This window comes from Hevea brasiliensis, chromosome 16, assembly GCF_030052815.1.
Source record: "Hevea brasiliensis isolate MT/VB/25A 57/8 chromosome 16, ASM3005281v1, whole genome shotgun sequence".
NCBI lineage: Eukaryota > Viridiplantae > Streptophyta > Magnoliopsida > Malpighiales > Euphorbiaceae > Hevea > Hevea brasiliensis.
In genome coordinates this window covers 37,096,359-37,115,600 of record NC_079508.1, presented here as the reverse complement: position 1 = coordinate 37,115,600, position 19,242 = coordinate 37,096,359, and the positions used below count along the sequence as shown (strand labels likewise).

Sequence of the window (19,242 nt, the reverse complement as noted above, 5' to 3'; positions counted from 1 at the left end):
ATGAGCAAGAAAGAAGCTAAATCTAGGTTGATTAGATGGATATTGTTACTTCAAGAATTTGATTTGGAAATAAGAGATAAAAAGGGTGTTGAGAATGTGGTGGCTGATCACCTTTCTAGGATGAAAACTGAAAATAAAGATGATGAAATTGTGCCAATTGATGAGTTTTTCATGAATGAGAAGTTGTATGTGTTGAATTCTGCACTTCCATGGTTTGCTGATATTGTGAATTTCTTATCTTGTGGTGTCTTGCCACCTGATTTGTCTTGGCAGCAAAAGAAAAGATTCTTGCATGATGTTAAATTTTATTCTTGGGAAGAACCTCTTTTGTTTAGAAGATGTAATGATGGAATAATTAGGAGATGTATACCAGAGGAAGAAATAAATGATGTTATTTACCATTGTCATTCCTCTGAATATGGTGGTCATTTTAGTGTTTCAAAAACTGTTGAAAAGGTCTTGACATCAGGTTTCTATTGGCCTAATATGTTTAAACATGTGAGAGACTTTGTAAGTAGGTGTGATAGGTGTCAAAGAGTAGGCAACATTTCCAAGAGAGATGAGATGCCCCAACAGTCCATATTAGAAGTTGAATTATTTGATGTATGGGGAATTGATTTCATGGGGCCATTTCCATCTTCTTATGGGAATAAATATATCTTGGTAGGGGTAGACTATGTATCTAAATGGGTAGAAGCTATTGCTACACCTACCAATGATGCAAAAGTTGTGGTGAAATTTCTGAAAAAATTTGTTTTGACCAGGTTTGGTGCCCCACGTGCCATAATTAGTGATGGTGGTAGCCATTTTTGCAACCACCAATTTGAAAAATTGATGAGAAAATATGGGGTAAAACATAGGATTGCCACACCATATCACCCTCAAACAAATGGCCAAGTAGAAATCACAAATAGAGAAATCAAGCAAATCTTGGAGAAAATCACAATAAGTCCGTAAAAGATTGGTCCCTTAAATTAGATGACACTCTTTGGGCATATAGAACAGCATTTAAAACCCCCATAGGAACTACACCTTATAGGTTAGTTTTTGGGAAATCATGCCATTTGCCCGTAGAATTAGAACACAAAGCTTATTGGGCCATTAGAGCAATCAATTTTGATTTACAAGCTGCTGGACACAGAAGATTTTTGCAACTTGATGAATTAGAAGAATTGAGACTTGATGCTTATGAAAATGCTAGGATCTATAAAGAAAGAACAAAAAAATGGCATGACAAGCATATCAAGAAAAAGGACTTTAAAGAAGGAGATTTGGTTCTCTTATTCAATTCAAGGTTGAAATTTTTTCCAGGAAAATTAAAATGAAGGTGGTCCGGTCCATTTAAAATTATGAAAGTTTTACCTCATGGTGCTGTGGAAATTTTTGGTGAAAAATCTGGTAATTTCAAGGTAAATGGACAAAGGTTGAGGCATTATTCAGTTGGTGAGCCAATTGAGAAGATAGCAACTTGCTATCTCTCTCATTCTCCATAAAATCTTGAGTGAGTATGGTCAAGCTAAAGACCTAAACTTAGCATTTTTGGGCATAACTCATAATTTTTCATTGATTCTTTATTTCTTTCATATATATATTTGTTTTAAGTTTTTCTATACTCCTTATTCAGAGTTTAACATTGTTCTAATTTCCTTGTGCAGATGGGATGCAATGCATTGCAAGCAAATGAGCATAAAAAAAAAAAAAAAAAAAAAAAAACATTTCATGTCTTTAATTTCGTTGCTTAATTAATTAGTATTTTGAACTTATTTAGTTAATATTTTGTTTGTGTTGTTTTTCTTGAACTGTTTACTTATTCAGTTTTTTTTTTAGTTCCTTATAAAATACATTTTTCTTTTATATCTTTAGTACATTGCTCACTCGCTTTAAAATTTACACTTGATAATTATATTATCTGCGCTTAACTTCCCTATTCCAAATTTTTGAGATTAATCGATTTAATGGATTCCATTGCACTGTTTCTTTTGCAATGAGTGCAGCAGCTGTCCAAATTTTACCTAATTAAATTGGCTGCACTTCAATGAGGTAACACTTCTTATCTCAGCTTGTGTCACTTTCAACACAAGTTGTGCTATCGCTTATGCAACAGGGTAATAATTTCTCTATGCACATATAGCCAAATTATCCCATTCCTTGCACATTTTTAACATTGAGGACAATGTTCATTCTGAGTATGGGGGAGAGGGTAAATTTTTTGCAAAAATTATTTTTCCTTGCAAAAATTATTTTTCTTTTTCATTTGCATATAGCGACACACTCATTACTTCATACTTGTACATATTCACGTATATACACTGCATATAGCTTCATATACTTAGTTATGCATATTTAGTTGCATATAGGTTGACTTGACATTTATACACTCATGCATTTTATTCATTCATTCACAATTTTTGGATTTTTAAACCAGTCTTTGAATTCCATAAGCCACTTATTCAAGCAATCCAACTTGCCTTTAGATGGTTAGTGGAATGAAAGTTCCAGCTGGGTACAAAGTCTTAAGCATTATTCTTTCTCTTACTTAATAGCTGAAAATTAATACATTCATCTAGGTATGCAGATTCTGATTAGTTATTTTGAGTTTTGAGTGTCTGGATAAGCCTTTAAGAAAGAAAATGGTCATTGTCGTCTCACCATTCCTAGAACAAGCATCTTAGATCTTTCAAAGCGAAATTTTTAACTTGCATTTGATAAGAATATGATTTAGGCATTTCTTCATATTTTAAACCTCGCATTTAGCCTTAACCTACCTTAATTTCATTTTAACCCTTGCAAACCCCCTTGAACCTTAATTCCCTAATTTCTTTGGAACGCAAATCATTTACCTAGCCATAAAACCTAAACACTACCACCTATCTATGAGAATAATATTTTAGCAATTAAGTGCATAAAATAAACAATAAATAAAAAAAAAAAGAAAAAAAATTTCGGAGGATTGAAACATCTTGAAAAGTGCTAGAGTAATTGTGAAAAGTTGAAAAGGTCACCAAAATATCCCAAAGGTAATTTTGGGTGTGACATGAAATAGGGACACATACAAAATCAAAATAAAATAAAATAAATAAGCATCAAAAGTAGTCCCTTTGTATAATCATTGTGATAAGCACTTGAGATTCATTGTGAATTTCTTTCCTCTTGACTTCATAAAAAAATTAAAAAAAAAAATAAAAAAAAAAAGAGAGAGAAAAAAAGATGCACTTTGAGTTTCATGATTAATATTATTCTCATATTTTGTTTACCTTATTCCCTTTCTTTGTTAACCACAATCTTACCTTATTAGACCCCATTACAACCCTTAAAAAGACCTAATTATTCTTTGAAAAATGCTTGTTACATTAGTAGAGTTAGATCTTTTATGCTTGCATATGGGTTTGGCAATATAATCTTCCATACATTACTCACCATCTATTTGAGACACATTGGCTATCTATTTCATTTAGGTTTGTTTTGGCACAATTGACTCTTGTAGCTGGTTGGTATTTGTTGCTTGGGTTGATTGGTTAATTCTTAGCTATTCTGTAATTGTTGAGAGTGCTTGCTTCATTCTTTGTGCTTTTGCTGGTGGGAACTTGGAATGTTGGTGGCTAGAGGTAAGTTGGTGGTTTGGATTTGTGATTTTTGTGTTTTCAAAGACTGATTCTATTCCCTTCCAAATGAGTTTCAATGAAATTTTGCTTGAGGACAAGCAAGAGTTTGAGTATGGGGGAATTTGATGCATGCATTTTAGATCATCATTTAGGAGTAATTTTTGCACATAATTTACCCTTATTCATAGCTATTATTTTAGATATTAGTATATATTTAGTCAATTTTGCAATTTTCACATTTCTTAGTTTAATTTTTGGAATTTATTTGCTTTGTAGGTTAAATCTGGAGAAATTTGATGAATTTTGATCAGAGTAGCCATTTGGAGGAGATTAAAGTCGAATTGCAAAAATTTTTAAGTTTAGTTAAAATGGCCGAGAGCGACACAACTCGCAAAGACAACCGAATTAGCTTATGTCGCAGTTGTGTCGATCGTCGATATTCACGCCGAGAGCGACACAACTCGCGACACAACCGACTCGGCTTATGTCGTTTCTTGGAAAATTTTTGACGTGGCATTTCCGTTACTCCACCTTTTTACCTCACTTTCTGGATCCTTCCCCCTTTTACCCATTCTAGAACAGTCCCCTTGCCTATATAAAGTGCCCTTTATCACTTTCTTTCCATAGAGAGCAAGGAAGGCATTTTTAGAAAGATAGAAAGAGGGAAAGGGAGGAGCATCTTCTGCATCTTCTTCCAAAGAAAGAGAAGGATCACGTTTACGCACTTTTCTGCAGAGATCCCGCTGCAAATCTACTGGTTTTTCTACCCTTTAAGCTTACATTTCCATTATTTCTTCATTTCTTCATTTGGGTTTATTTTTAAACAATGATTTGTGAGTAGTTGATTGAGATTCTAGAGATGGGTTTGTAAATATTGATTTGTTTTGTGGTTTTGAACTGATTTAGCCATTTAAATGAAGATTGTTATATTTTGATTTATTGCTTGTGTGCTTATTTCCTTGCTTGATGAATGGGCCCTCATTAAGTTAAGTTTTAATCCTTAATAGATGGACTGAAAAGTGAATATTGGGGATGGATAATCTTGCAATAAACTTTATTTTCTTGGTGTTAGAAATAAGCTAAGAAGATTAAGGGGAACTTTCCAAAAATCAATTAGAGCATTAATTGGTTTTTGTTAGGTTTGAAATACCGTGAAAACTGGGTTTGATTTAATGAAAACCAATTTTGAGATGCTTGAAAAAGGTTTCAAAAATTTAAGAATTGATTTCCCTCAAAATTGCAATTCTCATGTGTTTGGCTAAATTAGAGAAAAATCACATGCAAACAATATTGAAAATCCAATCTCTAGAATCAATTTATTTTTCATTGAAGTTAGATATAAATTCTCCAAACCTCATAAATAGCAATTTCAATTTAAATCCAATATCTAGAATTACTTTATTTTTTTAGATTTAATTCTTCTTAATTTCATAAATAGAAATTTCAAATTAATTTTTGGTAATCTAGTCTAATTAATTTTAGTTAATTGTTTGATTTAGCATTAATTCCTTAAATACCAATTTTAATTCCAAATTTCATTTTACATCTTTAATTTTTGTCTTAATTTTAATTTTTAGATTTTATTTTTAATATCTTTTAATTTTTGTCATTCTAATTTGCTTATACTTTTATTTCCAATTTAAGCACAATTCCCTGTGGGATCGATATCATTTTAAAACTATACTACTGTGACCCGTGCACTTGCAGACACACCGTATCAGCTTTACCCACTTTCATTCTCTTAAGTGCTTCCTTTACTTCTAAAGATCGAATCCTTCTGGTATAATTTACATTCTTTTCTATTGTTCTATAATCTATATTCACGCTATTACCATTTTGACTATTATTAAAGAGATCATTAAAATAATTTCTCCATCTTTCTTTAATGTCCTCATCTTTTACCAACACTTTTCCTTCTTTATCCTTAATGCACCTAACTTGATTGAGATCTTGACATTTCCTTTCTCTACTCCTTGCTAATCTATAAATATCTTTCTCCCCTTCTTTAGTTCCAAGTTTCTTATATAACTTTTCAAAGGCCTGTGCTCTTGCTTGACTAACTGCCTTTTTTGCCTCTTTCTTTGCTATCTTGTACTGTTCATATGCCTCATTATTATCACATTTAGGTAATTTCTTATACCATTTCCTTTTTCTCTTCACTGCCTTTTGTACTTCCTCATTCCACCACCATCTCTCTTTTGAGGGTGGTCCATGTCCTTTAGACTCTCCAAGTACTTTTCTAGCTACTTCTCTAATCTTTGATGCCATCTGTATCCACATATCATTGGCCTCCATATCTAGCTTCCATACTTCGGACTCGAGAAGCTCATTTTTGAACTTCACTTGCTTTACTCCTTTGAACTCTCACCACTTTGTTCGAGCTACACTATTTCTTCTAACCTTACTTGAATTGTTCCTAAACTTGACATCCAAGACCACCAACCTATGTTGACTTGTTAAAGCCTCTCTTGGAATGACCTTGCAATCCTTGCATAGAGCTCTATTTGTCTTCCTGGTTAAGAGGAAGTCGATTTGGCTTCTATGTTGCCCACTTTTGAAAGTCACTAAATGTGACTCTCTTTTTATAAAGTAGGTATTTGCTAGTATTAGGTCGTATGCCATAGCAAAATCCAGGATGCTTTTTCCCTCCTCATTTCGACTGCCAAAACCAAAACCTCCATGAACATTCTCATAACTTTGCCTATCACTTCCTACATGTCCATTCAAATCTCCACCAATGAAAACATTCTCTTCATTCGGTATGCTTTGCATTAAATCATCCATATCTTCCCAAAACCTTTGTTTACTCTCACTGTCTAGTCCTATTTGTGGGGCATAAGCACTAACTATATTTATTGTTTCTCCTTCTAGTACTAGCTTTACTAGTATAATTCTATCTCCTACTCTTTTCACAGCTACTACTGCGTCTTTCAATGTTCTGTCTATGATTATACCCACTCCGTTCTTATTTCTCTCCTTCCAGAAACCACAGTTTGTACCTGAATTACCCACTTCCTTACTTTTCTCTCCTACCCATTTAGTCTCTGAATGCAAGCAATATTCACCCTTCTCCTTTCCAAGGTATCCACAAGTTCCATCAATTTTCCTGTAAGTGATCCAACATTCCAAGTACCAACCCTGATCCTCCTCCTATCCTGCTCCTTCCTAATTGGTCTCCTTCTATGATATCTTCTATTGTTTTCTATATCTATCTTGTGTTCTGTTCCACTATTTGTTCTATTATCTGTCCTATGGACTAACTTCTTTACCCACACCCGTCCATGATGTGGGAACCCTTGCTCACTTAACACCACACCCGGGCGCCGGCATGGCGCGTCGCTTTCGGTGAACGCCCTACACCCTTGCATATTTATCACTACACCCGGGCTCCGATGTAGCGCGTCGTTAGTAGAGGACGCCCCAACGTTTATATCATTTGAATCCATATCATAGGGTGTGACGAAATTTTTACGCTGGTTGTCACCTACCGCAACCCTCCTCCTTTATCCGGGCTTGGGACCGGCTAAGCGCAAACTACTTAGGCGGAGTTATTTTATTTGAATTACATAAAAAATTTAAATAATATCACATTTTTATGTAAATATTGAATAAGCTTAATTACACAAAAAAAAAAGAAAAAAAAATAAGCGGTGGAACCCATGTCCTTTTCTATCTATATATCCTTTAAAAAATAAAATAAAAAATAAAAAATTAAAAAAAAAAGCCTCTCTATCTATATATTCTTTTCTAGTAGTTTCTCCGCTGCTCATTCAAGCTGCTTATTCAAACTGCCTATATTTCCTAGTGTTTTAATTAATCCTTCTGCAATTACTGCTGCTACTATAACCCATGTCGAAGCAAAGAGATCTCTTCACCACATTGCTGTTGCCATTTCCGCCATCCTAGTATCTTTATCTTTACTGCTAGATTGTGGAAGAATGCACCAATGAACCACCATTTACCATGGATGCTAGCAACGTCTCTACTTCCTTTCATGCCAAATTCATCCACAGTGGTAGTGAGAACAGAGGCAAACAGAATTGCAAAAAATGAATGGTGCTAAAAGAGAGTTACTTCGTAAGAGCACATTGAAGATTTAATTAGGGCCAGCACTATGATGCAAACAAAAAGAAAAATGATGCACAGAGTTGCATATTTTGTTCCAATTAATAAGTAGATTATCTTGACATAAATTTCGTTGATAATGTTACAAAGGTTGAACTTACGATAAATTTTAACAATTGTCTCTGAACTTATCTGGTTGTAATATTACAGTCCCTCAACTTAAAAATGTAACATAAAATCCCATCAACTTTCAAATTTTGCACAGTAAAATCCCTCTAATTTTCAGTTACTAGTTTTTCAATTAGACGCTGACCTGGACAGTTCCAGCATTGAGCTTAGTCAGTATTTCTCTTTTCTCTCTCAAACCATATTTAAATTGAATCATTTTTCTCTCTATAGACAGAATAATTTTTCATACGTAAAGAGAATAATTTTACACTTTGCATAAGAGAGGAGAAAGAAATATTAACTAAGCGCTATGCGAGAGCTATTCACATCAATTTCTAACTAAAAAATCAATAAGTGAAAGTCAGAAGGATTTTACTGTGTAAAATTTGAAAGTTTAGAGAGTTTTATATTACATTTTAAAATTAAAAGACTATATTGTTACAACTATATAAGTTTAAAGACAGTGGTTGAAATTTGTCCCTAAATCTTAGGATGGTTGTATTTAGAGATTGTTCATATATCAATTCATTTATATTTCTAATACAAGAGAGGAAAGAGTTGATAAAAGAGGCGTACAGGAACAGGCACTTTAATGTAGGATGGTTGCTATAAATTCATCAATCAATTTGTGAAATTTGAGAAAAATGGAATTGATTGCAGGAAAATTGAAGGATTGCTTGTGCATTAAAATGCAAATTTTTACTTGAAAAATAAATGTTGCTTATTGCAAAAATTGTACAGATTGCATTGAAATGCAAGTTGTTAAAGAAACTGTAAACTAATCACTTAACTGAAAAGGAGCTGATTGCTTGAAATTGAAAATCTGTACAAGAAAAGTAAATTATCACTGTCCATATTCATGGGCCTAAAATTAACTTTCTACCTCGCCACCACTTGTGGTTTATACCAGCACTTTTACCATAAAACTTAATTAAAATAATGAATAACACACACCCACACAAGGGACATTTTCGACCATTTACAGCATAAAGCCTTAGTTATCATATATCCAGAACAAGACAATTTGGCACTAAGATAATACCAGACCATGTCAATAAATTACATATATATATATATATATATATATATATATATATATATATATATATATATATATATATATATATATATATATATATATATTATGGTTTAGAATTTCATTGGTTTCTACTAGGAAAATCCAACATTTGGCCGCAATTTGTCTCCATTTGTTCCCCGTCAACACTTTATTTTCCATCCCCATCAATTTGTTCTCCGGCTAAAGTTTCATTCATATCCTCATTTTGCTCCTCATTCCCAGTTTCTTCTCTATCCTTATCCATCCCTGCTTCAGACGTCAGATCAGCTGGAGGCAGCGGAAATACATTTCTAACCAAGTCCAGTAGTTCTTCTACCTGGTCTCCCAAACGCATTTCAGAGTGCTCTATCATCTGTCAAAAATAAGAAGCTAAAATCACCAATGCATCTTTGGAAGTACACATTTCCTTGAATCAGAAAAGTGGATGAGGCGAGAGAGGGGGGTGTAAGGAATATTAGCTATCGAACGGAAAGCAACGACAAAGTGTTCCTGCTTGTTATTTGTTAACCTAGGTCATTAAAAATTAAAGAAACTAAAGTGATAACAAGGATAAATTACTTCTGGGAACAACATTCTTATTTTTGCCACAACCACCACAAGGATTATCTCATATCAATATAATTAGGATTTCCGCCAACTAGAAGCCAAAGGAAATCAAATTGAACACACATATCTTGGAAGAAAGGCCCTAGTAGTTGATATTGGAAAATATAGCTGTGACATGCTAGCATATAATGTGGTCTAATGAAGTAGGAAGTAGAGTGCAATACCAAAAGAAGTATCAAATATTATTCACATATGCAAAGAAGCTGTTTTAATGAAATCATGAGAGCTAGTACAGTTTTATAACTGAAATTTTAACAAATTCAACAGCCAAAAATCCTATTTACTTGCTCTCTTGCAAAGGGTATTGGGAATACACTATTTCTTTAATTTTGATGTGCAATAAGGTTGTCATTTCTGGACTCCTAATTCTTAAAAGATCCAGTTTAATCCTCTGCATATTACATAAAACACGTAACTAAGCAGAAGAAACATTCTATAACATTAATTAGCACCACTTAGATAGTAACTACACTGTCACCTTATCCTAGGAATTCAACAATGGCACGGACTTGTGGAAAAGATTACAAGAACACCTTAATTTGGAAAGTTTATTCCATCACCATTCTTAAATTCCTCAATATTCTAAAATATCCAAATTGGCATTTCCCCTAACCAACCTCCATTTCAACTATATCTGAGCCTAGTGTGGATCCAGACCTCATAGCTAGATTAGGTTCAGATTGACATTGGCTATAAATTAGCAAAAGTGTCAAATCATTGGATTACAGTATGTTGTGGTGACAATAAAAATACGTTCATACTCCCAAGATAAACATCAAGTTCATTTTTTTATTCTAGATTGCTGAAACATTTCATTAGGAGTCCTGCACTAACAATTTTCAAACCGAAGTGTTCTTAATTTATTCCATGCCCTCGCCATATGACTCGTCTAAACTACTTTTCAGCTTTTTAATAAATTTAATTAAAAGCATTACAACATAGTACTTCTTTTCAGTAAAATGCGAAACTGATTGCAAAACAATTTTATAAGGGCTAGGATTAGTTATCACTGCCCACATTCATGAGCCAAAAATTAAATTTCTACCTTACCAATTTCCATAATTTGATGGTGTTAAGAGACCACTTGTGGTTTATACCAGTACTTTTACCATAAAACGTAATTAAAATAATGAATAACACACACACACACACACACACACACACACACACACACACACACACACACACACAGAGACAAGGGAACTGATATCCCTGCTTACAAAATGTTTGCCACCATTTTCAGCTTAAAGCCTTAGTTATTTCTAGCTCCAACCTTAAACCAAAGCACGTCATTTTGATGAAAAAATGGACAGCCGAAGCATCAATCTTTTTGTGGCGTGCATCCTATTCAGATTCAATAGAACTGAGGGCAGACCTATCATATCTCCAGAACAAGACAATTTGGCACTAAGATAATACCAGACCATGTCAATAAATTATTTTCAAAGGGCTAACCCAAGAACAATGGAAGATGAATCACATAACAACCGATTCCCAAAATAAACAATTTTTCTATTTTTAAATGGAAAAAGCAATTAATGCAAGATGCATGACACAACACTCTACCATTTACTAATTCTTATTATATTGATTTTACCATTTAAAAATTTCTCAGCCAAATTTAACAGCAGATTTCTATTCCTTTTCTGTCCAAATGATTAAGAAACAAATTTATTTCAACGCATCCCTTCACAACTTACATAAAGCAAATACCAAAATTAAAGCTATCCTGATAATTGAGAAGTAAAAGAACATTCACAAATTGAGAAAAATAGCATAAAATTTGTCACTCCTAAGCCAAGATTTCTACAAGGACACAATCAAAGGAAAGAAAGAAAGAAAGATAGAATGAATGAATTAATAAAAGAGAAAGATGAATTAATAATGCAATTACCGGGTCAATTTCAACTAATTCACGAGGTGCAATGTTGATGATATTGAGGATCTCAGCTTTTGCAAGTTTGTATGTCTTACACTTCTTCATAAATTCATAGATTTGCTCTCTCGTTTGCCTGGAAGCAGGAGTCTCCACCAAATAATCATAAACCTACAACAAAAACAACAAATGCAATTAACACCCATTAGAGTTTTAGACTTCTTTTATCCATTCAAATCTTATATACTCAATTTTTTCACTAAAAAATGTAAACACCTTATATTCTGATGATGCTACGGGAGCAATAACCCTTGAGGAATCCTTTGAAGCACCTCTTGCCTTCAGGAAGTCGAGAACTTCAAAATTGGTAAGTGCACCAGTATTGGGTGTTTTTCTGCATTATTACCTGAAAATTGTAATTCACTCATCCAAGAAAGAATGGAGAGAAAAAAAGAAAATGAATAATAAAAAAAAAAGCCAATAATGTAGTAAGGAAAGCACTTACATCTTCATTGGACTATGATTCTTCAATTTCCTTCAAAATGAGACCAACAAGAAAAACCAGCAGATATTGTAGCCGAATCTTAGGGTTAGATACACCCAAGTACACTTGGATTTGAATTTGTATTTGGACTTGAGATCAGAGCAACAGAACGAGAAAGAGAGGAGAAGTAGTGCACTAGCTGTGCAATCGGGGTAGTTCTCAGTATAAAAATTGACAAGAAACCAATCTTAAGTGAATTTTATCACTAATTCCATTAACCCACAAAGGATTCATTTGAGTAAGCGAATTAATTTGAACAAATCAAGTGCTTAAATTAAAAAGAAAATTGAGAAATTTCTGCTTCAGAATAAGAAGCTAAAAACCCCACTGTAATAAAACTGAAGTTGCTTCTCGAATTAGTCACATAAAACTGTAGGAACTTCACGATATTTCTAGCTCCAAAAATTCTATCAGCTTAACATAAGAGGCAATGGCGGCGAAGCACACCAACACAAGCAGCCGTTTTGGGAGCTATAAAAGCTGAAAAATAAAAAGAAATTTAATACGCTCAGGTAGGAGAGCTGGAGAAGACGATTCAGACGAGAATGAAGAGGCAAGATTTAAAAATCTACAATGAGGGGGAAAAAAGCCATAGCCTCACCTTGAATCGACAAGAAGAAGAGGAGAGCAGGAAACAACGTCTGTCGGACACAATAAAGGAGGCGCAGGCAAGACCAGTCGGCGTCGGCGTCTAGAGTACGAGCTAGATGGTCGGATGGGTGAGAGTGAGATTCGGTATCGGGCATGAGGCGCTGGACGGATGAGAAAGATGAGAAGAAAACATAGAGCAGATGCAGAACCTTTCTTCAAATGTGAGCTGGGCTTCGGCAGGCAGACTGGGCTTTGTGGAGGAATGAAGACAAGGGTATATAAGTAATTACATAAATAGATTAATTAATTTAAAGATACCTATATTATCCGGAAAGCATATCAATTCACTGTTTCCCAATTCTTACTTTCTCCCGTCATGATCGCCAATACTTCAACAGGAGGCTTCAAAAACATTATCTCCCTTCTTTCTTTGCATACAGGTTTGATTCTTAACTGCACACAAGCTACGATCTCCAAGGAATCAGCCGCGATGATGCTCAAATCCATTTTATTTATTTGTCCTTGGTGGATTTTTAGGGTTTTCTTTTTAGATTTCTTTTTATTTTCAATTCCCTTTACTGGAGGACCGACGATTGGAAATCCAGATTCTCGCTTATATCTAGTTATGGTTTTGTTCTTTGAAGCGGCAACTGATGGTTTTTCATATAATGGAATCGAATAAAAAAAATATGCTTTCTCTGGCTCCCGTTAGGGTTTAAGTATTCATCGTTTACGTGGTGTCAGAGGAAACAGATTGGGCAGAGAATATGGATATTGATTGATATATCAGTTGTATGGTATCGTCTGTTCATCCTACTATTGTGTTTTGTCTTTCTAGCATGAATGCGAAGATTGCGACCATTCATTCACGACTTGGAAGAGAACCTGCGCGCAACAATGCTATTGGTCGTTACTGGATGATGGGAAAGTGTAATAGAAACCCTGTAGTTTCATGCACAGAGAATCGCCACCTCCTAATTTTTACCGAAGAACATCCGAGCAACGCAAAACTGCTCTAGCTACGGCCTCAAAAATTCATTGGCATTGAGTGATGGATCTGAAGTTAAAAGTGTTCAGAATAGCGCCAATCATTTTATTAAGGATACACCTAGGAAACGCCCCAATCCTAGGAATTCTTTGGCTTCAAACAGTAGAGGTGGTGGTTCTGAATATAAATGCACTCGTGAGAGTAGGACTGTGCAGAATTCGGTTCAAATTAAAAAATCAAATTGAATTGAGTCAATTCGGTTTAATCAATTCAGTTTTAAAATTTAATCGATTCGGTTCTGTTTTACATTATAAAAATTTCGATTATTTCGGTTCTGTTCGGTTCTGAAGAGAAAAAAATCGATTAAATCAAACTGAATTGAATAATAATTTATATAGTCAAATCAAACTAAATCGAATCAAATTGATTTTTGAATTAATTTATTTTTATGAAAAATTTATGAATTATATTTAATTTTATATATATTAATTGTTTAATTTCATTGATTAATGGTTATTAGGTTCAAATCAAAGTTAAAATTATACTAAATAACTTAAAAATCAAGTCTAAATTAAAAAATAATGAAAAATCAAACTGATCTGTTTAAACCGAACCGAACCGAAATAGAGCGGTTCGATTCGATTTTTTATCTATTTCGGTTCGGTTCGATTTCTAAAATTTACGATTCGATTTTTATAATTTAATTCGGTTCGGTTCGGTTTGAACCGAATGCTCACTCCTACGTGAGAGCTCCAGTTCTAGCACTGAGGCAATGAATATAGAGTTGATAAAACCATCCTCTAATTCATCAGTTATTGTTGTTGAAGGCAATGCTTCTGAAGATAAAATTGTTGAGAGCTCGAAAAAGGCATGCGAGAACTGGATGTCAGCAAATGTGTTAAAGGAGATGGGTGCCAGTTCTTGCATTCATGGTTTTATGGGGATTGGTTTTCGACATTGACAAAGCTGGAGGGACACAGATAGGTGATCATTTTGTTGAATTTTTCTTTGACTTTCCAGTAATTCATTCATGTTTTATACAATCTGTGTTTTCTTTAATATAATTATTATCATGTTTTATAAGTTAATGTGTGAACTTATGAATAATTGTTTGAATTTCATTGTTGATTTTTTGTATGCTAGGCTGTCTCTGGGATTGCACTTCCTTCAAGATGGGACAAGCTTTTCTCGGGTAGCAATGATCGAACAGTGCATGTTTGGGATTGCGATACTGGTCAATCAATAATAGTGATAAATCTTGTTGACAAAATTTGGGCTTTAATCAGTGAAGGACCCTAGATATTTGTAAGTTTGCCAAATAGCGTTAAGGTTAGATTTCATCTGACTTGCAATGCTTCATCTAGCTTGGTTAGTTTCTGCTTATGAGCTTAGGGCCATTTTGTACGTGATTTTGCAGGCATGAAACATTGAGACAGCTGCTGAAGTTAATCTTGATGGGCCAGTTGGGCAAGTTTATGCTATGGCTATAGCTTATGTTGTTGATATGCTTTTTGTAGGGGCACAGGTAATTCCATCTATAATTTTTTTAAGTTGTTAACATGTTTGCTAGTAGATACAATAAACTTCTAATTATTGATGTGTGATTTTGTGTAAATTTTGGAGCTGATGCATTAGGTTTTTGCCACATTATTATTATTTATTGTTCTTAAATTTAAGGGTGAGGCACTAATGTAGCGCAAGTTTTAAGTGTGCCCATACCTATGGTTTTTGGAAGCTACTCTCCCATTGATGGCGATGTATTCAATTGTTATGCGGTGAATCTTTCTTCTGCATGATTTTCTTTATCATCACCATGAATATGATTTGAAAAAAAGAAGAATTCAAATCCTTTTTCTTTTTCGTGTTTGCAGGATGGTGCCATTTTGGCTTGGAAAGAGAGTACTGAGAACCCAAAGCCTTTTGAACTGGTCTCATCTTTGAAGGGTCACACCACTGCTGTTATATGCTTAACTATTGAAAAAAATAGGCTATGCTCTGGTTCTATGGACAATACTATAAGGGTAATGCTTGTAACCTTACTATTTTATTCTTTGTGTTGTGATTTTGCATAGAAGATAGCTCTGATACTGCCCTACACTTTGCTAAACATGTGACGCAACACTCTTAATCAATCGGATTAGTGCAATACATTGTAATACTTTTGAAGCCCACATGCATATCATTTGTATTATTTCTGAAGAGTATATTTTTATATCAATAGTGCATTTGAGTTATATGTGGAAGAAATTTTATTTCTTGTAAGATTAATTCTTCATGTTTTCTTCTATATTTGACTTCTAAATTTTATTTTTACATCAATAGTGCATCCGAGTTGAATTTTTCTTTTTTCTTTTTTTCATCATTTTTCCTTGCATCACTTCATGTGCATGAGAAGGATATATTTGTTTATTTGATTCCACTCTCACTGTTCAAATTTTGATTTTGTTATTTTTCTTTCAGGTGTGGCACTTAAACACTTTACAGTTTATTCATACACTGAGTGGTCATAACGATGCTGTGACATCTCTTATTTGCTGGGATCAGCCTCTACTAACTTGTTCATTACAAGACAATAAAAGCGTGAGCAGCTGCTGAAGTGGGCAACTTGGAGGTGATCTATACACATAATGAGGAACATACAAGTTATTTATCTCCAACCTCCAAGTGTACATTCTTGAGCATTTTTAAGTAGACTTTTTTTTTTTCCCTTAGATCTCAGGATTGGATTTTTTTGAACATTAGTTGTTGTGGCATGATTGATCAATTTTATTTGATACCTTATGGATGGTCCTATGGAATGTAGTCCCAAATTTTTATTTCTGCTCTCTTGATGGATGTAATTTTTGTGTTCTATTCTTTATTTTTTTTTAAATTGTACTAGTTTTAAATATTTGAGTCAAATCAATCTTCATCTCTAAGCTAAAAAGATTTTGTTTGTTAATTGGTTTGGCTCTAATATATGAAGTGGAAGCATTTATTAAAATGCAGTTGTCATTTGTTTATGGATCTTTGTTATTTGATTTCTCACACCCCATTTCATTGTTATTTTATTTATTATTTAATTAAAATTGTCAAAATAATGGTGGAATGAAATAATTTTCATTATAAAATTAATGTTTCTTTGTAATAGGGTGTTATTGCTCTTTGTGAGATGCATAATGCAAAAACAAATCCAATTTTGTTTTGCTCTTGCAATGACAATACTATTTACATGTACAACCTATCATTGTAAGTGCATACTAAATGACTTACAACAATCAACTTGCGGTGAACTTATCTTTTCAATTTTGGCACTGCCTTACAAAAATAATCTTTTTTTCATTGTTTAGATTTAAAAAGAGGGGCAGGATTTTTTCAAAAAGCAAAGTGAGAACAATTCAAACGGGTCTTGGAGGTCTTTTTCTCACAGGTGATGCAATAGGAATGTTAGCTGTTTTGAAGTTGGCAGAATCACGCGGAAGACTTATGGAAGTAGCATAATATGCCTGTATATTGTGACACCCCTTACCCGTCTACAGTGTAGCCGAGCAAGATATGCCACACAGTGTGCCAAAGCACCAATTCACATTTTCATTACAATTTACCCTTTTTAATTCACTTATTCACAATTTTTTATTAATCTAAATTTCTCGCAAATTTTATAGAAAATCCGGCAGAGAGCCGGCTGTAAATTAGAAAAACAGTTCTTCTGAAACTGTTAAAAACACTTCCAATATAATCATAGTTTCAATCTCAGTCAACCACCAACATATTTTCAACAATTTCTCAAATCACTTCAGTATCTCAAAATTCAATTCATTTTATATCACACTCAATTCAATGAGAAATACTCACATTTATTACTGAACATAGTTCATAGATAATTACATCAAAAACATAATTACATGAGTTTATAATATACATTATAAATGTTTACAAAATATAAAATACCAAAATACCAAAATTCCAAAAGTGGCCTAATGTCCTACCAAATGCACTGCAAACGTGAGGTGACTCTGAACTCTGTGTGTAGATCTGAAAGCTCACCCAGTATGAGGTCTACTGGACTCCCTAGCTATGTCTCCAGTACCTATGCGTGGCAAAAGCGACGCGCTAAGCAATTCTGCTTAGTGGTGACAATATAAAATAAAATAATTAAAATAACATAAATATGTAGAATGTATGTTTACATTTTAGGTAGACTTAATTTCTGGCATTTATTGCAGTATTATTCGATTAAAATTTTTGTAAGATTCATTATCATTGCCCGAGTAACTCATACTAGTCGACTGGACTGGATAAACTGGTAAACTGGCACTGGGTACTAAGTACCTCGGACCATCACACCATCGGTCACATTGTGTCTCCCGGTGTGCAACAGAACAGCTAATAAACTGTAATAATCATCAAGGATAAAATTCAAGTATAATGACTCAATTAACATAGCCAAAGGCTATGGCACGTGAGGTCATAAAACACAGAATGGCATGAAGCCATATGCAGTACTGCTAACAGAACCCTATTGGCATGCCAACCTATCCAAACCAATCTTGCTAAGTGTACTAGGGCATGTTACACTTTTAAATTGTACAATTCTAGAAATTTAAGTTTAGGTGTTACTATTCATTTCATTAGTCAACTAAAATATTGACTTTTGCATAGGCAATAGGTACATTGGTTCTAATGCTCCCAACATACCACATTTTGCATTCTAAAATTGTTGGTATTGGTTGCTAATACAATTTCTAAGCTTAATGTTAATTGTTCAAAATTTTCAGATTTTAAGCTTTGTGTTTACTGTTCCATTAGTCATTTTTGCAGTGGGAATTTGGCAAAGTGGTCAACATGAAAGTTGTTCCTTATTTTGTCTAGTTACATTTCTTTTTTTAAATCACTTCATTTGGAGTTTTGTGGCTAAAATTATGGCCTAAACACCATAACTGGCCGGATTGCCAACTTCCCAGATTTTCTGGACTGAACAAATCTACAGTGTTTGAGGCAGTGACTGCAGGTCACCTTTTGAACATGTTATGGTCAAAATTTGGGTTAGGTTTCTTCATGAAAGTTGTAGATATATGTCTCATCTATTTGCTGGTAAAATTTCAGGTCAATTGGACCTTTCTACACTGAGTTATGACCAAATGAATAAATATTATTCATTTAGTCATTTTGCCTAGGCAGAATGCAGGTCACCCAGATTAGGGCAAACTTTAGGTTAACTTGGTTTGGTTTTCTAGGCATGGTTTCTTCACCAAAGTTGTGCCATTATGTGTTTAGTTTCATGTCCAATTGGCCTTGCACTAATTGAACCTCTACAACTCTAGTTATTGCTGCCAAACCTACTGGACTCATGCCCAGTCTTGCAGGTCACCAAGGGTAGCCACACTAACCTTAATTCCCACTACACAAACCACTTCATTTCTTGTTTACACATAACCAAATGGTCACTAATTGGCCATTAAAACTTAATTTCACCATTACATGATCAAAGTCTCCATTTCATACCCAAACCCTAACCCTAACATCTCAAATCATGCATTTAACTTGCATTTCACCATTTCACTCAAGAGACTAATGTTAAGGCAGCCATACTCCCATTTCTAGTTCCATGAAATCCTCAAAGCCTTACCACATCCAAGGCTGCCAAAAATGTGAGATGGGCATACACATGTTATTTGTTAAATTTCTTTGTAATTTTGCACTCAATCATACTCCTTCAACATGAATTTAAAAAGAAAAACAAGT

The 19,242-nt window shown here is 33.9% G+C and overlaps 1 protein-coding gene and 1 pseudogene across 2 annotated transcripts; one reads left to right on the top strand and one right to left on the bottom strand.

The window, feature by feature from the left end:
• Nucleotides 1-8,621: 8,621 nt before the first annotated feature.
• LOC131168702 (uncharacterized) lies at nt 8,622-12,767 on the bottom strand. 2 transcript variants are annotated; one of them, XR_009144767.1, is made up of 6 exons: nt 12,541-12,767; nt 11,901-12,419; nt 11,672-11,789; nt 11,414-11,566; nt 8,979-9,265; nt 8,622-8,916 (listed from the first exon to the last, which is right to left on the bottom strand). XR_009144767.1 is itself a non-coding variant. In XM_058137883.1 (5 exons), the coding sequence occupies exons 2-5, from the start codon at nt 11,906-11,908 to the stop codon at nt 9,062-9,064; spliced, it is 483 nt and encodes a 160-aa protein (XP_057993866.1). In that variant the 5' UTR covers nt 11,909-12,419; nt 12,541-12,767; the 3' UTR covers nt 8,885-9,061. The 2 variants fall into 2 exon arrangements, 1 of the variants encoding a protein (XP_057993866.1); XM_058137883.1 differs by having other exon boundaries at nt 8,885-9,265.
• Nucleotides 12,768-12,852: 85 nt separating this feature from the next.
• Nucleotides 12,853-16,998, top strand: LOC110669917 (zinc finger CCCH domain-containing protein 48-like; annotated as a pseudogene).
• The last annotated feature ends 2,244 nt before the right edge of the window (nt 16,999-19,242 follow it).